At 36.3% G+C, this 24,972-nt stretch overlaps 1 protein-coding gene across 2 annotated transcripts in view; it reads right to left on the reverse strand.

Moving 5' to 3' along the window:
• MED23 (mediator complex subunit 23) overlaps window positions 1–24,972 on the reverse strand; it is a 58,519-nt gene that overhangs the window by 12,931 nt on the left and 20,616 nt on the right. For both annotated transcript variants that reach the window (XM_044004272.1, XM_044004270.1), the window contains 11 exons: window positions 23,476–23,676; window positions 22,729–22,872; window positions 19,743–19,888; window positions 18,186–18,431; window positions 16,850–16,992; window positions 11,049–11,223; window positions 10,202–10,365; window positions 8,592–8,716; window positions 6,429–6,634; window positions 6,164–6,344; window positions 230–400 (listed from right to left, as the gene is read on the reverse strand). In XM_044004272.1, coding sequence (XP_043860207.1) covers window positions 230–400; window positions 6,164–6,344; window positions 6,429–6,634; window positions 8,592–8,716; window positions 10,202–10,365; window positions 11,049–11,223; window positions 16,850–16,992; window positions 18,186–18,431; window positions 19,743–19,888; window positions 22,729–22,872; window positions 23,476–23,676 — 1,902 coding nt within the window. The remainder of the gene's footprint in view (window positions 1–229; window positions 401–6,163; window positions 6,345–6,428; window positions 6,635–8,591; window positions 8,717–10,201; window positions 10,366–11,048; window positions 11,224–16,849; window positions 16,993–18,185; window positions 18,432–19,742; window positions 19,889–22,728; window positions 22,873–23,475; window positions 23,677–24,972) is intronic.

The raw sequence follows: 24,972 nt of genomic DNA on the forward strand, positions 1-24,972 counted from the left end.
CCTCATGCATATATGATAAATACACATATGTGATAAATATATTTGAATAATTAGATTCCTAATTTGTCCTTAAAAGTCTATTAAATAGATTAACTCTCAAAAATTCTGCAAGGCATAAACTGTTATATGGAGGGAAACAAGGACCATACAGCAAAGAACACCATTGCTGTTTACAAAATGATGAATTTGAAGCTTTTATTTAAAATGAATAACACTGATTAAACCATACCTTGTGATAATTCATATGCTTAGTATGCCAGTCATTCTGTAGCCAGTGCTCTGGAGAGTTCTCTTTGACAAAATCACTTACTCGATTTCTAAAATCATTTGGCTTCAGCAACAGCAACTGAATTATGAAATAACAAACCTGAGCTTCATTTCCTTCATGACTACGCATGGCCTTTGGTGAATAAAAGACAGAAAAAAAACTGATTGAAGGAAGATCTCCAAATATTATGGTTCGTGAATGTTATTTGAAAACTTAAATTATAGAGAAATAACCTTTAAATACTCAGGCTATTGGTGGGAGAAAACTTTTCTGCAACAGACAATATTTATATATTTACATATAAATGGTATATAGTATAATGTGTATGTACCTTTCTCTATAAAGACGGTAACTAGAACTGTTTTCAACTACAAGTTAAAGTACTAGGCTGCCTTGACCTATCAAAATCAGCAGTATTCATTTTCATACAATGTATTAACAGACATTAAGTTTCTTTTAAATTCAACTCTGAGGGGACAGCTAGGTGGTGCAGTGGATAAAGCATGGAACCCGGATTCAGGAGGACCTGAGTTCAAAGCTGGCCTCAGACACTTGATACTTATTAGCTGTGTGACCTTAGGCAAGTCACTTAACCCTCACTGCCCTGCAAAAAATTAAAAAAAAAAAAAATTCAACTCTTATTTGCAACCTTAATTATAGCAAACCCTTTTTATCTAGATAATGCTAAAGCAAAAGGTCAAAAGATCACAAAGTCTAAACTAGTTTTAGTTAAACCAACTGTCACTTTCTAAGCTTTTGAGTGCTTTCTAATTCCCACCTTCAGGTGGGCAGGATGTCTAATCCCCAAGACTAAATTCACTTCGCCTATTCAACCTGCACAGCACTGAAGACGAGCCTTCTTAAGTTATGAATTTGATTATGTCACTGCTATGCAAGAAACAAACAAAAAACCTTCTCAAAGGCTTCCTATTATCTTTCAAATAAAGCCTCAAATTCAAAGGTCCTCAACCTTATAGTCCCAAGGTACAAAATGCCCCAATTCCAATCCCAAACAAGACAAGACAACTCAGTTCCCTGAAGAGTTCCTCATGCACCTTTTCTCATGACATTCCTTGACTGGAACGAATCCTACTTCCTTCTATATTTATTAAGAGCTTTCAGATATCACTCCCTTCATGAAAACTTCATACATGTATGAAGTATTCTTTCCCAAGGAATTCCTTTTTTTTTTTGGGGGGGGGGGCAATAAGGGTTAAGTGACTTGCCCAGGGTCACACAACTAGTCAGTGTCAAGTGTCTGAGGCCAAATTTGAACTCAGGTTCTCCTGAATCCAGGGCTGGTACTTTATCCACTGCGCCACCAGCTGCCCCTCCCAATGAATTCTTACAGTACTTTGTACCATTCTCAAGGTACTGTTTGCATATTGATTATATCACATCACATCACATCACATCACATCACATCACATCACATCACATCACATCACATCACATCACATCACATCACATCACATCACATCTCCCCTACCCTGGAGGGTAGGGACTTCTTCATTTTTTATCCTTCCTAGTGCTTACCACAGTTCCTTACTGTAGGTGGACAGTAAATGTTTACTGAATGAATGTATGAAAAAATACTACCCAATCTCCGTATTTCTTTAAAATCACCCAAAATCTATTAAGCACCTACCACATGTGAGGAAGGCTGCTAGACAGGCCCTTGGGAAACAAATACAAAAACAAATACAATCCCTACAATAAGAAGCTTACAATGAATCGAGGGAATAAAATATGAACACAAATCAATCTGTTATAAGGAATGGCTCTCTTGAGAGTGGGGAAGAGGTGATGTAAAAACAAAAGCCATCGATATTGTGTAAAGAAAATCTAGGGAGAATGCACCAATATGGAGAAAAGGTGAACTGGAGAAAGCTTTAAGGAGGATGTATTACCTGAAATAAGTCTAAAAGGAAGGCCAAGACTCAGGGACAGAAAAGAGGAAGGTATGCACTCCAAGCAAGGAGAATCATTTGTATAAGCAGAAGAAAGAGAAGAAGTGGCACATTCAAGAAACAATCAGTGGGGGCAGCTAGGTAGGTGGTGCAATGCATAAAGCATAGCCCTTGGATTCAGGAGGACCTGAATTCAAATCAGACCTCAGACACTTGACACTTGCTAGCTGTGTGACCCTGGGCAAGTCATTTAACCCCCACTGGCCCCCCCCCCCCAAACAAACAAACCCAGTGGGGCCTGATTTGGCTAAAACACAGAATGACTAAAAGAGAATAGTATGAAATAAGAATGAAACGTTAGATTGTACAAGGCTTAGGAATTTGTATTTTATCCTAGAGGCAATGAGGAGCCATGAAGGTTTTTGAATAAGAGAAGTAAGAAGGATATAATCAAAATTGTGCCTTAGAAAGATGATCTTAACAACTTTGTGGATCAGAGAGTGAAGAGAGTAGAAGCCAGGAGACCAACAAAAAAGCTGTCAGTCATCCTCTCTCTCCCTCCCTCTCAGAATAAGGAGACTGGTTTTGGTAAATGAAAAGAATCGAACAGATCTGGGAGACCTTTGGGGAGAAAAAAAATCAATAACCCTTGGCAAATGACTGGTAATGAGAGGTGATGGAGATGAAAGATTGAATGAGGATTCCAAGCTTATAAACCTGGATGAGTGGGAAAATGGTGATGCCTTTAGACAAAAACAGGCAAGTCTGAAGAAAAGACAAGTTTGGAAATGGGGGAAATAATGAGTTCCAGGTTGTTCATGTTCAGTGTGAGTTGCTAACAGGACATCCAGGAAATAATTCAGCAGAGCTCATGAGAAGATCAAGAGAAAGATTTGAGTTGCATATATGGATATGAAAGTCTTCTGCGTAGAGATAATTAAACCTAGGGGAACAAATGAGATCACAGAGAAAGAAAGGAGTAGAGAGAGAAGAGGGCCTAACACAAAGTCTTTGTGGATACCAATCCTAAAGGAGCAGCAGAGAAGAGTGAGGAAGAGGTAGGAGAAGTACTAGGAAAGACCAGCGTAATAAAAGCTGAGACTGAAGAGAATATTCAAGAATTGTGGTCAAAAGTATTAGAACTTAGGGCAGCTAGGTGGTACAGTGGATAAAGTACCGGCCCTGGATTCAGGAGTACCTGAGTTCAAATGCGGCCTCAGACACTTGACACTTACTAGCTGTGTGACCCTGGGCAAGTCACTTAAACCCTCACTGCCCCGCAAAAAAAAAAGCCAACCCCCGCCCCCCAACCAAAAAGTATTAGAACTTAAAAAGATAAAAGAGGAAGAGGACTTAGAAAAGGTCATCTGATTTAACAAGCACTGATAACCTAGTTACAGTTGAATGGTGGGATCAGAAGCTAGTCTGCAAGGAGTTAAACAGAAAATGCATAAGGAGATAGAGGCAGGAATGTCTGATACTTTTTGGAATTTAGGCAGTGAGAGGGAAGAGAGATGTAGGAATGCTAAGAAGGGTTGGCAAAGTCAAATGAAGGGTTTTTTTTGAAGGATGTGGTAGACATGAACAGGCTTTTAGACAATAGGGAAAGCACTAGTACTTGGAGAAAATGAAGATGAAACTAAGAAGTGAAGGTTAATGGAGGCCAAGTCATAGAGAAAATGAGGGTGGGGTGGGATCTGAGGTTAAAGGTTAAATGGTTAGCCTTGGAAGGAAATCAACTACCTCTTTTTCAGAGAAAAGAATATAGGAAGCATACAGGAAGATGATAGGTAGTGAAGGGGAGATGAGGAAGCTGAAAACAATCTCAATGTTTTCAGTAAGGTAGTGCAGAAGTATATCTACTTGAGAGAAGGTTGTATAAAAGAAATGAAGATGAGGGCAGGAAACTTGATTTTAGAAAGGTTTCTGAGTGGGATAAAGAATCAATCAGGGGCAGCTAGGTGGCGCAGTGGATAGAGCACTGGCCCTGGATTCAGGAGGACCTGAGTTCAAATGCGGCCTCAGACACTTAACACTTACTAGCTGTGTGACCCTGGGCAAGTCATTTAACCCCAATTGCCTCACTAAAAAAAAAAAAAAAGAATCAATCAAAGGGGGCAGCTAGGTGGTACAGTGGATAGAGCACCAGCCCTGGATTCAGGATTACCTGAGTTTGATCCGGCCTCAGACATTTCACACTTACTGGCTATGTGACCCTGGGCAAGTCTGCCCCACCAAAAAAAAAAAAAAAGGGAAAAAAAAAAAATCAATCAAAGAAGGACAAAAGGATTGTGAGGAATCAGTTGAAATTAGGTAACCGGATTCAATGGTGGACCCAGTTCTTCTAAAATGACTACCAAACAAAACAATAATTAAAGATCAAACCTTTGAGGATTAAGGTTGGCTAACCTAAATCATGAAAATATAATTACCAATGTTTGGGGAAGTTAAAGTTCATTGGCATTATGAATCACTGACAAGGCAACATCTGTCAGGGTCTACCACCTGTAGTAACATTAAGTTTTAGAGAATGTTTCAATTTTTTGTTTTTATTATATATTTCATGTATAAACAACCGGACAATAATTGTAAAGTCTCTAAAAGATTCTGAATTTTCTTAGACATGTTTTTGAGAACTCTCATTGTTTGATTTGGTTATTGGCAAAGCTACTTAAAGGTGTAAGATCAATTTTGTAGAAAACTTTCCTAGCTGATTACCAGTATCTGAAACACCTGAGGAACTTTATAATCACACCTGAAACTCTACAGCTGATACTTTTTAGTTGATCATCAGCATCCACACCTGAAAGACATTCCACAACTACACCAAAAGAACATCCCAAGAATCATCTGAGAAAAGACTTCCAAATGGACATTTTCCTGTTTTCCTTTTCCCCATTGTTTATAATGTCCACTTACTAAAGGGGAGTGCCCCCTTTAGCCTTTGTTACTGTGTTGCTCAATTTATTTTTCTCTCTTTTCATTCCCTTTACTTTTTTAGTCATAAGTATCTGTAATGTTATTGCTTCATGTAAGGAAATGATGTTTCTTCATGAAGCACAGGGGGGAGTGTGAGAATCAGGGTGCCACCCCCCCCACCCCCACCCCCCCAGACATTGTGAGAACCAGGTTAGCGCCACCCTGAGGAGAAAGCATGTGACCAGCCTCTGGAAACTGCCTGGTGTCTGGAAGTTATAGCTTGGAGCTGTGTGTGTGTGTGTGTGTGTGTGTGTGTGTGTGTGTGTGTGTGTGTGTGTGTGTGTGTCTGTGTGTCTGTGGGGACCACCCCTCTTCTACTGGAATGTACCAGGAATCAGCCTTTTCATTTGGTGGCAGGAGCAGGAAGAATAGGTAGACAGATCTTCTTACTACACTGTTTTCTTTCTTTTTTTTTTTGTGGGGCAATGAGGATTAAGTGACTTGCCCAGGGTCACACAGCTAGTAAATGTCAAGTGTCTGAGGCCAGCTTTGACCTCAGGTCCTCCTGAATCCAGGGCTAGTGCTTTATCCACTGCACCACCTAGCTGACCTCCTATACATGTTTTCTTTACTAACCCCTAATATACTACTGGTAAGAAAATAAATAAAACTACCATTGTTTAAATTAATTTCATTAATGTGAAATTCCCAATTCTTTAGAGTAATGAAGCTAAAGAGTTGTCATCTGGATGGAAGCAATAGAAGCAATACTTAATTATGGAATAAATAATAATAGCTAGCATGTATATAGAACTTTAAAGTTGATAACCTATTTGACATATATTATCTTACATGATCCTCACAACAACCCATTTTTTTGCATGAGGAAACTGAGGATCAGAAAAGTAAATTGCCTGGGGTCACACAGTTAGTGTTGGAGGCAGGTTTTGAACTCTGGACTTTCTGAATTCCAAGACCAGTGTTTGAACAATCAGAATCTATACTGATTCAGGGAATAATCCATAAAAGCTGCAAGGTCAATGAGATCTTAAAAATTTATACTTACAAGACAAAGAATTAATCGGTCCAGTGTAACAATGTTGTACTTCCATACCATATCATTGAGAATCTCAATGCACTTGTTGAGTTGCTGACCTCCAGCTGATGTGGAGAACTCATATACCAGGAAGTCTGCAAATGTTCTGACATGTGCTACTAAGGCTCTGGCTCCAATTCTCTCCAGTACTCTACAAAACAGAGACATATTTTTATTACTACCCAACTGTACATGAAATGGAATACAGTTATAGTAGTTATTCCTACTGGTTCACCTATAGCCAATTTGATTAATGTGATCTGTTTCCAAAAGCATCTTCCAAAGGAGGCAAAGGAAGAGGGGAGGAGAGCCTTGCATAGAGAAGTGAGTAATGATGTCATTTTCATTGGACATAGATTTCCACTTTCTGTATTCCTCCTCTACATTCTTTTTCAGATTAAAACGACTTTCTTGTGGTACGTTATTTTGCTTGAAGAATGCCTAAAGAAAGAGACAAGATAACAGCTATAATTCTGTATATTGGAGAAAGCAATGGCTCACTACATCAAGAATTATTAATGTGAGAGCTATGAACTAAAAATTTTTTTTTGATAAATGCATTTCAATATAATTGGTTTCCTGGGTAATTCCTTGCATTTAATTTTCATACATTTAAAAATAATATTCTGAGAAGGAATCCATAGGTTTCACCAGTACATAGCATAAAAAAATGTTAAGAACCCCTGATCTATGTGAAAATTGTTTCTAACTTACTGTTCTCAACTCATGTGACTGAGAAATTGTTTAATCTTGGCATCTCTAGTTTTCTCATCTGTATAATCAGCAAATTGAACTAAATGATTTCTATAGTCTCTTCCATTTCAAAAAAAATTTTTTTAAATTAAATGCTACTTGGGGCAGCTAGGTGGTACAGTGGATAGAGCACCAGCCCTGGAGTCAGGAGGACCTGAGTTCAAATCTGGCCTCAGACACTTAACACTTACTAGCTGTGTGACCCTGGGCAAGTCACTTAACCCCAATTGCCTCACCAAAAAATTAAAAAAAATATTAAATGCTACTATAATGAATATTCTTTTTTCCCTAAAAGTCAGTTTCTTTTGTTTTAAATTGACTCCTATTTCCCCCACTCCCATGGCTAAAATGATTAAACACAAACACACACACACACACACACACACACACACACAGGGCTGAAACAGTATTTAAATGATTAACTTTCCCACTCTCTAGTCTAGGTATGCCTAAATTTTAAGGCTCTTTAAATGATACTTTTTGTCTCCTCTCTCCCCAAAACATTAAGTAATATTCTTTGATAAGCCCTGTCCTAGAGGACAGCAAAAAAGAGCTGTTTATAGTAGTTCTTACAATATCTCCTTACAAACTAGACAGCTAATTAATTGATTATTGATTTATTAATTAATTAAGCTTTTTTTCCCCAGGAATGGGTGACTCCAATTCTCATTCACTTTCTAAGTTAAGGGTATGTTTTAAGGATCTATTCAATTAATATTTCTCCATAGCCCATTTTTGTTTTTCTTATTTGACTATCCAGAGCTATTGACCTTGATTTAAGAAGCTATACAAGTGGGGCAGCTAGGTGGCACAGTGGAGGGAGCACCAGCCCTGGAGTCAGGAGGACCTGAGTTCAAATCTGGCCTCAGACACTTAACACTTACTAGCTGTGTGACCCTGGGCAAGCCACTTAACCCCAATTGCCTCACTAAAAAAAAAAAAAAGAAAAAAAAAAAGAAGCTATACAAGCTCAAATTTCTCTTTATATTTCACTGAAAATGACACAGGGCTTATTTGACAAATACTATACAAATATTCACAAAATGACCCCACAAAATCCTGTAACTACAGGCTATTATTTCAGAAACACATGGGTGGTGAAGAAATGCTGGTCTTAATATATCATGGAAATATAGATTCAAATACAGCTTTTGACATAAATTGGTTATGTGACTCTGGATAGGCAAGTCATAACCTCTCAGGGCCCAACAATACTGAAGATTATATAATGTTGCAAAGAAGGTGCCATTCTGCATTGGTAGAGGGAGTTTCCTCATTGGATGTTCCCTATACCAATGAAAGCACAGGCCTAGGCCAAAAAAAAAAAATCTGGAATATGGTCAAATAGATAAACAAATATTTAGCCTTGAGCATGTAAAAACATGACTTAATTATCCCTAACAAGTCACTGTAGCAAAAGACTGGATTTTAAAATTCAATTTAAGCATTTACTAAGCACTAATTGCATGTAGAACACAATGCTAAAAACAAAAATAAAAGTCTCTCTCCTCAAATAGCTTGCAAATCAAGCTACTTTCCTGTTCAATAAAGTTAACAACAATAACAAAATAATTATCCATATATGACATTATAAAATGGCAAAATACTATCTTTTCCACACAGTGACAGTCCATTATAGAATTACCTGCAGAGGAGCTGGAAAGCAGCTAAGAGTATGAGAAGCCCAGTTGTGAGGCGTAAAGCTCATGATAGTCTGAAGTATATCCTTGCACCAAGTTCCCTGAATTGAATCAGAGCCTGTAAAAAAATCTAAACAAACAGACAGCTATAAAATTCTATTCAAGTAAAATGTGACAGTCATTAAGTACTTAAGGAACTGTACAAGATGCTAGGGATACAAAGATAAAATAGTCCCTCCCTGCCCCTCAATGAGCTTATACTCTATTGAGGGAGTAAGGGATACAAAGGTGTAGAATAATATGGATACAGATAAGTAAGAAACACTATTCAATCCCTGCAGGGATAGGGAAAAGTTGTGAGGCTTCGAAGAAGCTAAAGATTTAAGAGGTGGGGGTTAGAGTACAAGTTAGACACAGGGGACGGCTTTTGAACAGAAAATATGTTGAATTCAAGAAATTACTAATTTTGCTGAAATAAAGAGGACATGAAATAAATATTTGGAAGGGCAGGTGGTAGACAGTTTATGAAGGACTTTAAATGATGGACTGAGGAGTTAGTATGTTATTCTAGAATTTTTAGTCTTGTTTATAGGTACTAAGAAGAAGAAAGAAATGTTCAGATTCATGCCTTAGGAAAATAGTTTTAATAGCTTGATGAAAATGGTTTAGATAGGAGAAAGCAGGTAGGTCAACTAGGAGGCTACTATAATAGTTCAGAGAGTTTGAAATAGAATAGTGATCATTTAAGTAAAGAGAAGGAACAGATACACTTAGGCTCACTCACTCATATTATTACATTCATAAAGAATAAAAGATATCAGATTATGGGTCTAAAAACAGAATGTCAAAAACAATTCTATAACTCCTGTGAGACTTACACAGGAATGCATCAGTGACTAAACTCAGTACCTAGTTTAAGATAAATCTGAACTTTCTTGATATAGAGGAGGCATAGAAATAGAATAATATAAACAGAGTCAATGAAGTGAGAATGATTTTATTCTTATATACTAATTTGATTTCTAAAGCTACTCAGAAAATATCAACTCAAGTCTTAAATTATAAGTGCCAATTTCAGCTACAATTGCATTTATTCAAAAGTCTTACAAAGATATTCCAATTTTGATTCATCTTAATTTCCCTTTTTAGTTGATGGCAGTAGTGATTTAATAACTGGTAGGTATTCCAATGGACTGGAAACCATGTTTTATTCATTCAAAGTTCCTAACGGTCAAGGGCAAAAGCTCTATGTCTGTAGGAAAAGTTTGTTAGGAAGTCACATAGCTAATGTAAATGAGCATAGTTTTCCAGAATAAGACTGTTACCAAATGAGAATAATTTAATTTGAACAAAATGTTTTAGAGTCCCATGTTCAATCTGCATGCTTTACTTCTCTAAAACTTATTAACCTGTCTGAAAACTGATACACAAATTGGTCAAAGTTAGAATACCCTGATGCCTTACTTACACTGTGAAACTAACAGGTTAGTAGTTAAGATTTTAAAATGTAGATGATAGTAATTTTCAAATGTAGATGATGTACTTTCAATGATACAGTATATTCAAAGTAATCTTTAATATACTTGCATTTTTTTCTTGAAAAATTCATTATTACCTGTCACGTGAGTTGCTCTGGCTAAGGTCAAAATTAATGCCCGATTTAGTTCTTCAGACTCTGCTGAAAGCACAGTTTTGGGGTCACTAAGGAAACGAGTAAACTGTGGTTGCACTTCAGAGCTGCCAAGTGCCGTTATGAGTCTCAAAGCAGTGCTCTCAACACTGAAAGGGGAAAAAAGAAAAGTTATCCAGGTTATGACATTTTGGAAAAAATGTATATACAATTCTATAGTTTTATAAGGTAAACAAAAAAATAACTAAAGTTGAAAGCTCTTAAAATTTTTTCTTTGGAGGTACTTAACAAAAGGATAATGTTATCATTTCCCAAATTGAGAAGTTCATATTTTATGTTTCTTGATTTTGCTGACTTCAGTCAAATCTACTAAGTCTGTAGGACACGGAAGTGCAAAGTTCTTTCCATTTGGATACATTGTTTTGAAAACTGCATACATTTTTCTACACCTGTTTTCACTAAGAGTACAATAAAAACCATACTTGGCAACTTACCTGAAACAAAAAAATTTTGTTTTTTCAGCTGTAAATGGCTGAGGTAGAAAACAAGGATTATAAAAAGCTTTAACTACCAGTTCAGAGGCAAAATATTTAATTGAAAGAAAAGCAACTTCTCTAGTAAGAAATTTACATTTACCCCATCCCCATTTGCTATTTATTGAAAGGCAAATTCTCAAAAAGTAGAGAAGAAATTTATGTTAATGTGAAGGAACAGAAAAACAAATTACTTACACACACACAACTGGAGGGAAGAATTTTACACTGGAACCAAAAGCTCTAATAAAACATCCAACACATTAGAATAAAAGAAAGTGGCAACTTCAAAGGCTTACCAGAGATGGAGCTGGTTTTGATTGGTTTGGGAGACAGCAGCCAGAGAGTGAAGATGGCTCAGTAGTTGAACTCGGTAATGAGGCTGGATGTGGTGCATACGGTAGCTGAACATCTCCAGGAGTGTGTGTAAAATTCCCCAAGCATGAGACTTGAAAACAGTAGGCAAGAGTTGACCTTGTGAAAGGAGATAATGAGATATGTAAAGGAAAGCAAGATCATACAAATATATTCCAAAAAGGAAATTATATTTGTGATTTTGTTTTCCTGTGTTACTAGAGAATTCTTTTTGGTTACAAGTACATATCAGCAAACCTTACTAATCCCAATTAATTAGAAGATCAGTCTGAATTACAGAACATTTTTTAAAATGAAGCTATAGAATTTTCAAGTATACAAAGTAATCTAAATCAGGCTATAAAAGCACTGAGATTAGTAGAGGTAATGAAGAAAAGATTACTATTTCACATAGGTGGCACAGTTGACGGATATAGCTGGACTTAAGAGTCAGGAATTCTTAAGTCTAAATCCTTCCTCAGATACTAGCTGTGTGGTCCTGGATAAATCAATTAACTGCTTTCAGCCATAGTTTCCTCATTTGTAAAATGAGATATGAGCACCTATCTCATAGAATTGTTCTAAGGATCAAATTAACTTAAAAAATAAGGGACACGTAAAGCATTTTTGCAAATAATAAAGCAGGAGCAAGAATACAGTAAAGCAAGGAGGTGCAGGTGGTACCTAAGATGGATCATGAGGAAAAGAAGTTTTGCTTCAATTAGCACTAACCGAAACTGAAAATCTCTTGTTATTTGAGTTATGTTCTGAGCTGGAAAAGTTTGTTTAGTAGGGTAAATAACCTCCCTTTAAAATCATATTTACACTCTTGCTCAGTGAGCTCTCTTTTCACATACTTTACATAAATATTATTTCAGCTTTGAAAACAAATCTAATGAATCAAGTTTGAATATATTAGGTTTTGTTATATATAAAAATCATTCATATTTTTATTGAAGTTTAAAGTTTACAGAACTCCTTGTCCATAGTAACATAGCTAACCAGTTTCACAACCAGGATTTGAATCCAGGTCTCCTGACTTCAGGTCAGTGCTCAACATATAATGTCAAGTTTTAATATTATAAGACTAAGGATGATCTGACTTCATTAATATATTTTCCAACCCACCAAATCTAACTTTTTCTTGTTTATATCAGCATTTATCATCGAATCAGAGAAGTTCAGAGCTGCAGTGGAGCATAGCGCCCATAACTAAAACCAAACCGAAACAAAATCCGTCTACCACAACATACCTATGAAGTGCTCAACTAGGTTCTATGTGAAAATCTTCAAGGAGATGGGACCCACTCCATTCCATTATCAAACAACTCTAATAGTTAGGAAGTTTTCCCTGATATTAAACTTAAATTTGCTTCTTTGCCACTTCTTAACATTGTTGCTAGCTTTCCCCTCTGGAACTCAAAGAAAGTCTCGTCTTTTTCCCCCCACAAAACAGTGTCTCATCTTTGAAGACAGCTGTCTTGTTCCCCAAATCTTTTTCCCTAGGATAAATATCCTCAGTTCCTTCAGCAGGTTCTTATGAGATTTTAGGGTCAAAACAATAATTTGAAGGAAATTTGCAATAGGAAACAATTCTATTGGCCTCTAGACAATTATGACTTGTTTTTTCTTACAAACACAATATTCCTAGTCATTTTGGGGGGGGTGGGGCAATGAGGGTTAAGTGACTTGCCCAGGGTCACACACCTGGTAAGTGTCAAGTGTCTGAGGCCAAATTTGAACTCAGGTCCTCCTGAATCCAAGGCCAGTGTTTTATCCACTGTGCCACCTAACTGCCCCACCCCAGTCATTCTTAATAGTATATTTTAATATGAAAAACATAAATACCTATGTATTAGCTTTCTATAAAAACAGATTGGGGCAGCTAGGTGGCGCAGTGGATAGAGCACCGGCCCTGGAGTCAGGAGTACCTGAGTTCAAATCCGGCCTTAGACACTTAACACTTACTACCTGTGTGACCCCAGGGCAACCCCAGTTGCCTCACTAAAAAAAACAAAAAACAAAAACATACTGAATCCATCTCCATAATTTAGTAGATGATCTGTGCAAGGTGCTGTGGCCAAAAGAGCAATAATTCTGTAGCTACTATGGTGATGCACCTACCCAAACTTAGCTACACTAGTTCTCCAACAAGAGCAATCCCTAAACCGCATTGTCAAAGCCTTTTCAGAGTGGCAGTACTATTTTTTTTAATGTATAAGGTATTTTATTTTTTCCGTTACATGTAAAGATAGTTCAACTTTTGTTTATACAAGCTTTACAATTTCAGATTTTTCTCCCTCCCTCCCCCCTCCCCTAGACAGCAGGTAATCTGATATAGGTTATGTCTATATATCTCTATACATATAGATATAGATATATACACACACATATATATACACATAATAACATTAATCCTATTTCTGCATTAATCCTGTTACAAGAGAAAAAAATCAGAGCAGTGATGCAAAACCTCAAAATAGAAAAAAAAAAAAACAACAGCACCCAAAACAAAAGAAATAATATGGTTCAATCAGCATCTATACTCCACAGTTCTTTCTTTCTTTTTTTTCCTTGGATTTGGAGATCCTCTTCTATCATGAGTTCCCTGGAACTCTTCTGTACCATTGCATTGGTGAGAAGAATATAGTCCATCACAGTAGGTCAACACTCAATGTTGATGATACTGTGTACAATGTTCTTCTGGTTCTGCTCATCTCACAGAGTGGCAGTACTTTTGAGGGTTTATTTTCTGCTGGCACAGACCTCTAAAAACCCAGAGTGATCCCATGGGATGGTGAGGCATCAAAAGTAAAGCTGCAGTATAGGATATCCTCCTTATGAACTAATAAATGTTACATTCCCCTAATAAACCTCTACCATCCTATTTTCTGGAAGGATTTAAGGAAAAAAAAAAGGATCTCAATGAGATTTCACTGTTATTTACTTCCTTAATTTTATTGTTTTGATTATCTATATAAACAAGAAAAATTGATCTTAACAGATGCAGAAAAAGCTCTTTACAAAATACAACACCATTACTATTAAAAACATTAGAGAGAGGGGCAGCTAGGTGGCACAGTGGATAGAGCACCAGCCCTGGATTCAGGAGGACCTGAGTTCAAATGCGGCCTCAGACACTTGACACTTACTAGCTGTGTGACCCTGGGCAAGTCACTTAGCCCTCACTGCTCTGCAAAAAAAACAAAAACAAAAACAAAGCCCCAAAACATTAAAGAGGGGCAGCTAGGTGGCACAGCGGATAGAGCATCAGCCCTGGATTCAGGAGGACTTGAGTTCAAATCCAGCCTCAGACACTTGACACTTACTAGCTGTGTGACCCTGGGCAAGTCACTTAACCCCAACTGCTTCGCCAAAACAAACAAACAAAACCCCCCCACAAAACCCCAAACAAACAAACAAAAAACAAAACACCAGAGAACATCAGAATAAATGAAGCTTTCCTTAAAATGATCCATATTACCTATCTAAAACCAGTAGCAAGCATAATCTGAAATGGGGATAAACTAGAAGCCTTCCCAATAAGATCAGGGGTGAAGAAGAGATGCCTATTATCACCACTATTATTCAATACTGTACTAGAAATGTTAGCTATAGCACTGAGAGAAGAAAAAGAAATTGAAGCAATTAAAATAGGCAATAGGGAAACAAAACTATCACTCTTTGCAGATGTTATGAGGGTATACTTAGAGAATCACCTAAAAAACTAACTGAAATGATTAACAAGTTTAGCAAAGTTGCAGGATATAAAATAAATCCACAGAAATCATCAGTATTTCTATATATAACAAACTCCAGCAGTAAGAGATTGAAAGAGAAATTCCATCTAAAGTAACTGCAGACAATATAAAATATTTGTGGGTCTATCTGCTGAGACAAACCCAGGAACTCTATGAACACAATTACAAAATATCTTTCACACAAAGGCAGATCTAAAGAATTGGAGAAATAGCAATTGCTCATGAGTAGGTCAAGCCAATATAATAAAAATGACAATTCCACCTAAACTGACTTATTCAATGCCATACCAATTAGATTCATCTAAAATTCATCTGGAAGAACAAAAGATCAGTAATATCAAGGGAATTAATGAAAACAAATAAGGAGGGTGGCCTAGCCATCCCAGATCTCAAACTGTATTATAAAGTGGTAATCATCAAAACAATGTAGTACTAGATAAGAAGTGGATGGATCAGTGGAATAGATAGGTACATAACACAAAATAGTAAATGCTATAGTAGTAATCTGGTGTTTGATAAACCCAAAGACCCAAGCTTTTGGTACAAGAACTCACTATCTGACAAAAAAATGCTAGGGAAAAATGGAAAGTAGTTTGGTAGAAATGAGTTGTAGACCAATATCTTATACTACACACCAATATAAAGTCAAAACGGGCACATGATGTAGACATAAAGTGTGATACCATAAGAAAATTAGGGGGAGTATAGTTTGCCTATCAGATCTATGGATAAGGGAAGAAAATAGGACTAAACAAGAGATAGAGAGCATTACAAGATATAAAATGAATAATTTCGATTATATTGAGTTAAAGTTTTTGCACAAATGAAACCAATGCAACCAAGATGGAAATCAGAAAGCTGGAAAACAATTTTTGTTGTAAGTATCCCTGAAAAAGGCCTAATTTTTCAAATATATAGAGAACTGAATCATTCCCCAATTGATAATAGTCAAAAGGCAGTTTTCAGATGAAGAAATCAAAGCTATCTATAGTCATATGAAAAAATGCTCTAAATTACTACTGATCAGAGAAATGCAAATTGAAACAACTCTGAGGTACCACCTTATACCTATCAGATTGGCTAATATGAAAGAAAAAGAAAATGATAAATGTTGGAGAGGTGGGAAAATTGGAACACTAATACACTGCTGGTGGAACTGTGAGCTGATCCAACCATTCTGGTGAGTAATTTGCAACTATATCCAAAGGGCTATAAAACTGCATACCCTCTGATCCAGCAAAAACCACTACTATTCTTGAATACCAAAGAGATTTTTTAAAAAAGAAAAGAAAAAGGACCTATTTATACAAAAATATTTATAGCAGCTTTTTGGGGGTAGCAGAAATTGAGGGGATATCCATTAATTGGGGAATGGCTGAACAAGTTGTGGTATATAATTGTAATGGAATACCATTGTGCTAGAAGAAATGAAAAGCAGGATGATTTCAGAAAGGTCTGGAAACATTTACATGAACTGATGCAAAGTGGAACAGAACCAGGAGAACATTGTACACAGTAACAGCAATACTATATGATGATCAACTGTGAATGACTTAGCTATTCTCAGCAATACAATGATCCAAAACAACTTCAAAGGACTAATGATGAAATATGCTTCCAGAGAAAGAACTGATAGAGTCTGAATGCAAACTGAAGCAAACTCTTTTTCACTTAATTTTTTTTTCATGGTGGGTTTTTTTTTTTTGGACGGGGTGAGGGAGGTCTGTGTTTTCTTTACAACATGACACATGTATATGTAAGACATAGATTATATATATATATTTTGCATTGTATATACATATTATATATACATATTATATAGATATAAAACCTATATCAAATTGCTTACCATTTTAGGAGAGGGGGTTGGGGAAGGAGAGAATTCAGGAACTCAAAGTTTTTTTAAAAAAGAATATTAAAAATTGTTTTTAAATGTAATTGGGAAACAAACATAAAATATTTTTTAAAAGAAAATTTGCTCTTACTAATAAATCCTTTGATGCCCAAGGATTCTATTTCCATGTAAACCAGTAAACGACTATAGGTTTCCACTAGGGCTGGGGCCAATGCCACGCTGGATTTTGCATGTGCCAGTTTTATTACCCTGGTAGCAATACTATGAATCAGGCTGTGGTAAAGGTAAGAGAGAGGAAAAAGAAAGTTCAAACTTTAGGTATGACTGACATTAGTAGCTCAATTTATAAATAAAAATTTAAATAAAGTTTACAAAGCACTTTCCTCACAATAAATCCACATTATTATCCCCATCTTATAGATGGAAAAATACCTGAGGTTCAAAGAGGTTAAATGATTCATATATAATCATTCAGCTAATAAGTTGCAAAGGTAGGATTTAAAACCATGTCTTTTACCTCCAACTCTGGCATTCCTTCCATTATACCACTGCTATATCATTTTGAAATAAAAATCTGAATCAATTCCGTAAGCTATTACTTAGCAGTATTTGAGTGAGCTAAACTGCTCATATTCTGCATGTAAGTATAATCTTTATCCTAAATAGTTGTCAATCTAATAATCCAATCTAATAATCATTAATCATTTACTAAGTGTTAAGCACATGCCAGTAACTGTGCTTCAACAAACTAACAGAATCACTAAATATGGCAAGTTTCTATTGTTAGTCTATGAAGACACTGCTTGTATCCTCTGAGAATTCAGTTCTATAATATGTATTAAATTATGTATGTAAAAAATTCTAACCAAAGTACTATGTTCATTGCTGATACAAATAAGAAAAAAGTTCCTGTCTTTAAAGGGCTTACAAATAAGAAGCAGAGGAAAGCATTCAAGACATGTACACAAATATAAGCTAGACTGTAATAAGTACCTAAGGGAGGTTAACACAAGGTATAAGACAGGCTTGCTTTGGGTGTATTTGGGGGGGTGGGGTGGGGGAGAGGCAGGGAAGAAAAGAATCAAGTTAGGCTACATGAAGCTGATCTCTTAGCTGAGATTTGAAGAAAGGGAAGAATTTCAATAGGTAAAAATGTGCAAGGAGTCTATTGCAGGCAAGAATGATGGTGTATGTAAAAACAAGTTGTGACCAGTGGAGAGTAAAATGAGATTCAGGAATGGCTTGTAGTAGTTTGGAATGTAGGGTAGCAGTATGAAAAATAAAGCTGTGAGAGAGATAGAGAGAGAGAAAGAGTGTGTGTGTGTGTGTGTGTGTGTGTGTGTGAGAGAGAGAGAGAGAGAGAGAGAGAGAGAGAGAGAGAGAGAGAGAGAGAGAGAGTGTGTGCACACATGTGCAGAGACAAAAACTTAAAAAAAATAAGACCCCAAAATAATGAAAGAACATACCTCATTTTGGCATGCACTGTAAGGGAATCCAATAGGTTCATTGGTAAGGGTGTGATAGATCCTGATGCCATGCAATTAATTCCAGGGAGGGAGATTCTCATATTTCCATTGCCATAAATAGTCTCTACTAGAACTCCCATAGGTAACGTGAAACATTCTGAATTTGTAGAGTATGCGTTACACAACAAGGCTATCTTATAGTCATTCATCTGTAAATTTTTATTTCGAAGACTTTGTTGCAAGAACCTATGAATATTAAATTAAATAGGAAAATAGTTGTAATACAATTTAAAAAAAATTTTTTCAATCTTTCACTTTAATCTTGTAAAAAGAGATAAAACCTTAGGTCCTGAAGGTGCTATGTTGTCTTGTCCCAAAATACACAATAGCAACACATATATCATCTAGGTAGATTCTAACCAGAACCTTTCATTATTACACAATTTCTCATGAATCTCAAAAAACAGGGACAATGGGAATCTGATCGTGAAATAATACCAAATATGCTAGTTCTGAACATACAGAGAACATACTCCATATATACATGTTTTTAAAAAGATATGTTACCAGTAACAGCCGCATAGTGGCTAAATGACTCAAGGGGTATGTGCATAGTGTATGAAGACTAGCATCAGAAAGGAACAGAATGGAACTTGCAAATTCATAAATTATATGTCAATTTATTATTTGTAATCTTAAGAAACATTCTTCCTTAACTATAGATATCATTATAAGAAAATGCTATTTAAACCTTGTTATTAAAAAGGTAATATGTATGGAATATTTTCATTATTTGTGAATATTAATAATTTTAATGAGGCTATTAATGATTAATTTGGAAGATCCAAACATTACTATCATTCCAATTAAAGGTGTTAGTTCTGTGGGGACTAATTTTTAATTTGGGAGTGCTAGCTAAGAGGCTCGCCGCAATATTGGGGCAAGGAAGGAGACCAGCAGCCTCCCTCAAAACAGAACAAGATTTATTTTAACAAAGATGAACTTAAAAAAAAAAAAACACAAACAAGATCAGTAGGATCAAGGGAAAGGAAATAAAATGGGGAAAGGGAAATTATAATACCTGAAAAAATACCACCGCCCAGGAATCAGCTGAAAATATGCAGCAGAACTCCTGTCCCAGCTTCCTCCTAGAATGCCCAATTCTCTTCCCCCAAACCTAGAAACATCCCACACAGCCCCAGCCAATGGGATGGCCGCTCTGACAGTCACATGACTGCCTTCACTAGGCTTCCAATCATTATAAATTTGCCAGGCCCACGTAGGCGTAGGCAAGTGGCGAGTGGTGAGTGGTGATGAGTGAGGTGCCAGAGCCCTGGCATCGCTACAACCAGTGGGTTTGCGGAGCCCCAGGCCAGTGCGCCCCAAGGCATAAAAACCTCAAATAACAATTAATTCTTTACAGTTCTCTGCTATAGAGATTAGCCAGCCTTTCAACTTTAGCTATCGCAAATAGAATCAGTTTCAACATTATCTCCCAAATTTCACTAATTTCTATATAATTAAAAAATCAGCAACAACATGAAGTTATTGACTTACTCATGGTGAAGTTTTAGGGAGTGGGGTATAGGAATCTGTAGTTTGGAGTTGTCATTTTGGGCCTTTCTATTTAGATGTATCCAAATACACGTCATTGCAAAGGCATGGGTTGATTGAGGTTTGTTAATATCTGGCACAGGAATACACTAAGAAAGAACATATTTGTGTGTTATTACAAAAATAAAGGAGCAACATATTTTAGGTATTTTTACGAACAAGAATCATAGATCTAGAGCTAGGATTCAGAAATATTTTAATCTAATTCCCTTGTTTTTTATATACGGAAATTGAGGTGTGGAGAGATTAAATGACCCATATTAAGTGAGAGATGGAACCCATTTTTTACTTTTTCCTTAGAAGACAAATCCTAAATTCACTTAACAAGGGAAAGAGCATCTATTAAACACCTATCGTATATAGTTTATACACAATTATATATATCACATGCTATTCTGGGGGTATAAAGACAAAAACAAAACAAGTTCTTGTCCTGAAGGAGCTTACATTCTGTGAAAAGGAAGAAAAGGTGCACACAAATGAACTGTCACTTGAAAAGCAAAATAATATTAAAATAACCAAAAAGCCATTCCCATCAAAAGACATGAATAGTTCTCAAAAGATGAATAGCAAACCATTGACAACCCTTTGAAAAAAAGTTCCAAATCATAAATAAAAGAAATGCAAATCAAAACAATCCAGAAGTTTCACATTTTACAACTTGCAAATCAGCAAAGATGACAAAAGATGACAATGGTCAATGTTGGAAGGGCTGCAGGGAAACAGTTCCTAAATAGATTGTGGGGTTGCAAACTGGTCCAAACATTTTGCAAAATGATTTGCAACTATATGAAAAGTTACTGAATTTTTCGTATCCTGTGACCTGGAGTTCCTACTGCTGGGTATATACCTAAAAACAATCTGGAATTTTGAAAAAAAAATTGTTAATTACAGGAAAAGTTATTAAATTTTTTATTCTCTTTTGAGCTGGAGATCCCATAATCAATCATATTTGCGTTCCTCAGAGGCCAAAGACAAAGGGTTAGAAAAATGTCCTGTAAACTAGAAACAAAGTGTGTACCCAACCAACTGAAGAACTGCTGAACACAGAATATTCTTTTTTGGGGGGGGGGGGGTGCGCGGGGCAATGAGAGTTAAGTGACTTGCCCAGGGTCACACAGCTAGTAAGTGTCAAGTGTCTGAGGCTGGATTTGAACTCAGGTCCTCCTGAATCCAGGGCTGGTGCTTTATCCACTGTGCCACCTAGCTGACCCCTGAACACAGAATATTCTTAAATAGAATGATAATAGAATATTATCATGTGTTTAGTCATTATTAAACCAGTGGGAACACATTTTGCTTCATTTTTCCTCATGCTAAAAAAAAGTATGATGAATTCAGAGAAAAACTGGAAGTCTTGTTTCAATTGATGCAAAGTGCAAGTTACACTGTTGCCTATCCTCCCTTTCTTCTTGCATACTCTCTCCTCTCAGGTTTTTCCTGACAATAACTACTTTGGTTATCCTGTCTGAGCACTCCGGGTTTATCATTTATAATCTGTCCCCTAACTGTGAATGTTCTCTGTTCTGCATTCTCTTCTTTATCTATACTCTTAGTAACTTCATCAATTTTCATGGATTCATTATCATTTCTACAAAGGTGACTTCCAGGTCTACATATCCAACTCTAGCTCTCCTGAGCTCCTCCCACATCACCAAACATCTAATAAACATTTCTAATTCTATGTTTCATAGGTTACTTGACATATCCTAAACAGACTCATCTTCCTGCCCTCCTCCCTCCCCATCTGTCCCTCTTCCTAACTTCTCTATCTCATTCTTCCTCACTCCACATATCCCATCAGTCACTAAATCCTGTTGATTCTATCTCCATAACATCTCTCACATAGATTGCCTTCACCTCACTTACAAGGCCCTAATTACCTTTTGACTGGACTATTGCAAGAGTCACCTAATCAGTCTCAAGTCTCTCTCTACCCCACAGCTGCCAAATTGATATTCCTAAAGCTCAGAGGTCCTACCATGTCATTCTCCATCTAACAAACTTCAGTGGTTTCTTATTTTCTCTAGGGACAGTGAAGTGGAATGCTTGCTTACTTGATATATACAAGGAAACGACATTGATAACGAAAACAAAAAAGCATCAATAACTTTTTTTAAAGGAACTATAAGAATTTGAACATAAACTTTGTGTCAAGATATAATTAATCAGGGGCAGCTAGGTAGAGCAGTGGATAAAGCACTAACCCTGGACTGAGGAGGACCTGAGTTCAAATCTGGCTTCAGATACTTGACACTTACTAGCTATGTGACCCTGAGCAACTTAACCCTCATTGCCCCACCAAAAAAAAAAAAAAAAGACATTGGGAAATATTTAACACAAAAATAAAATATGAAGCAAAATATATATATATATGAAATAAACTAAATACACAGATAACATTACAAAAGTTTGTTGAAAGAGATATAATTAATCAAATCTGCTCTGGACTAGGTGTTCTAAGCCCTAGAGTCTAGTACTCCCTTTATCATTAACAACTTCCATAACCTTGGGCAAGTTACAACCACTTTATATATAATTTTTTTCACCTGTAAAATGGTCTTAGAAATCAAGTAGGGGGCAGCTAGATGGTACAGTGGATAGAGCACCGGCCCTGGAGTCAGGAGTACCTGAGTTCAAATCCGGCCTTAGACACTTCACACTCACTAGCTGTGTGACCCTGGGCAAGTCACTTAACCCCAACTGCCTCACTAAAAAAAAAAAAAAAAAGAAATCAAGTAGTCTATTCTTCATTTCACAGATAAGAAAATTAAAGCCCAGAGTTACACAGTTAGTCATAATTAAGACTTGAACCCAGGTCTTTTGACTTCTTATCTGTATTCTTTCCATTACTGCAATACCACCTCCCTTATACTGAACCTTTAATATAAATCAATTATGTTATTTTCTACTGAATGGTCAAACTTACCTCTTTTTCTGGATAAAGAAGATCAAAGAGCTTCATAACAGGGAGAAAATCAGCTAATGCATTTTTCTGAATACTTCCAGAAATGAACTGTAGCAGTACCCACATTAGATGGTCTCTGCCTTTAATAAGACCTCGCCCTGCTAACTGTAAAAGATGTTTGAAAGCAGAGATTGTTAGTTTTCAGTTCACCAACACTGATAGGAACTTCCATTACAAAACAGAGGAATTTTGACCGCAGAATCTGTGGAATATAAATTCTACTCTGAGAAAACTTATGATCTAACTTTAGTATTTGCAAAGTACTTCAATTCTTCAAAGGTCCATAATTTCAGTGGTTTGGTGATTCATTCCCATGTCTTAGATGACTGGCTCCTGTGCTATGGCTAAAAAAAAAAAAACCAACAAACCAAAACTGGTGGCCTCTTGGCAGCCAACTTTCTGGTGATAGAACTTCACAAAAATCTACTCTTGAGTCATTAAATCATAGGTGTAACAATAATAAATTTTGTTTTATTACCGATCTTTCTATCATCTGAGACACAGAATTTTAACCCACCTTATCAGGTAAGGAAAAAGGTTAAATAACCTGCCAAAGATCATGATGGAGCTGAAATTAGTCTCAATATTTCTATTTGCCAACACTAAAACCACATCAAGTTTTGTCCTTTGAAATTACAACAGATTTTTTTAAAAAAAGAAAACTAGAACCTAAATTAATAGTCCCCACTGAAGAGGCCTAATACATACCTTTTGATGAAGAGATAAGACCATATGAGGAAAACTTGCAAACTGGAAAAGTACAAAAAAAATGAGCTGGCTTGAGAGGTGCTGCCACAGAAGCTGACTGGTTCCCCCGTCATCAAATTTCTCCTCAGTCTCTGAACGTTCCATGGCATAAACCACCAGATCCACCAACTGGTCCTCCAGCACTGGGCAGCGCTGTTTGTGCTGTAGGACAGAGATTAGATGCAGTATTCCAAAAGCCTCTTGTTTAGCTTTAGAAGTCATCAGGTAACAGACAATATTAAACAAGAGGCTGGGAAGCATGGAATGAAGTCTGAACTTAAGAAGTTAAAGTTAGGCTGGTTTATTAAAGCTGCACTATGTCACAGAAGATAACTTCTATTCAATAAAAAGCTCTACAGCCCTTCCACAAAACCTCCAATGGCATTTCTGATTTAAATCCAAGTGGAAAAAACTTATTTTTAACCATATGATTGCTTTTGTTCAAAATTATCTTGTTTTATTTATTCAGAAGAATGTATAAAAAAGTCTAGGATTTCAAGGCCTCTAGATGATTTATGATAGGGCAATAAAGCTAGGTGTGAGCCATTTGCCTCATTTTAAAGTTAAAAGGCCTTTTGTTTTCTGTCTAAACCTTTGAATACACAGGTTTATTTAGAAAGAGTCTAAGTCTTTTTGTACAAATTACCTAATTCTATTGCACAAAGACATTTTTATATGTTAAATTAGCCACACTTCCCCCCCCCCCAAAAAAAATCCTCTCCAAAAATTTGGTCACAAAATGGCTAAATGTATGCTTTCCTCTTACAATCCCAAACATAATGCAGCTTTAATTATAAAACAAAGCAAAAAACTATTTTTAAGAAAGAAAAGAACTGAGCTTAAAAACTAAAAAATGAAAATGCAATTTCCCTTTCTAGAGGCAAAAAGATTTGTGCTTTGTTTTTTCAAATTGTTTTTTGAAAACATACTTATTTTAAAAAATACACCCACACATCCACAAAATTTGTTTAGTTGTTCTTGCATTTTCTTAGCAAACAAGTTATGTGTCTTAGTAGCCAGGCAGTTGACATGACAGCCTTTTTTAGTAAATAGAATTGTTAAAGGAAAGATGCTTTTTTCCTATACTTTAAAGATGCTATTATATTTGCCTTTTGCCATGAAAAAGGGATATTATTTCTTTGATTCAGGAGAAAAGTACAAAAATGGGGACAATTTTGAATACTATACAATGAACAGCATATCCTCTTTTGCATGCTTTTTGCCAGCTCAAACTTGTAAAGCTACAAATCTAGCTGCACTTTCTTAAGGCATGCAAAAACCGAACAATTAATCAAAACAGTAAGCATCAACTGCTGTTCCATGTTCTCTCCAAAAACACAATGCCATGATCACAGTTCAACCACGTTACAGGTTTACAATAGCAATATTAACACCACCAATTGAAAATACAGTACTTTTTCCTCCAAAACTAATCATTATGAAGCAGAGCAAAGTGCA

Source organism: Dromiciops gliroides, chromosome 4 (assembly GCF_019393635.1).
Source record: "Dromiciops gliroides isolate mDroGli1 chromosome 4, mDroGli1.pri, whole genome shotgun sequence".
NCBI classification, from domain to species: Eukaryota; Metazoa; Chordata; class Mammalia; order Microbiotheria; family Microbiotheriidae; genus Dromiciops; species Dromiciops gliroides.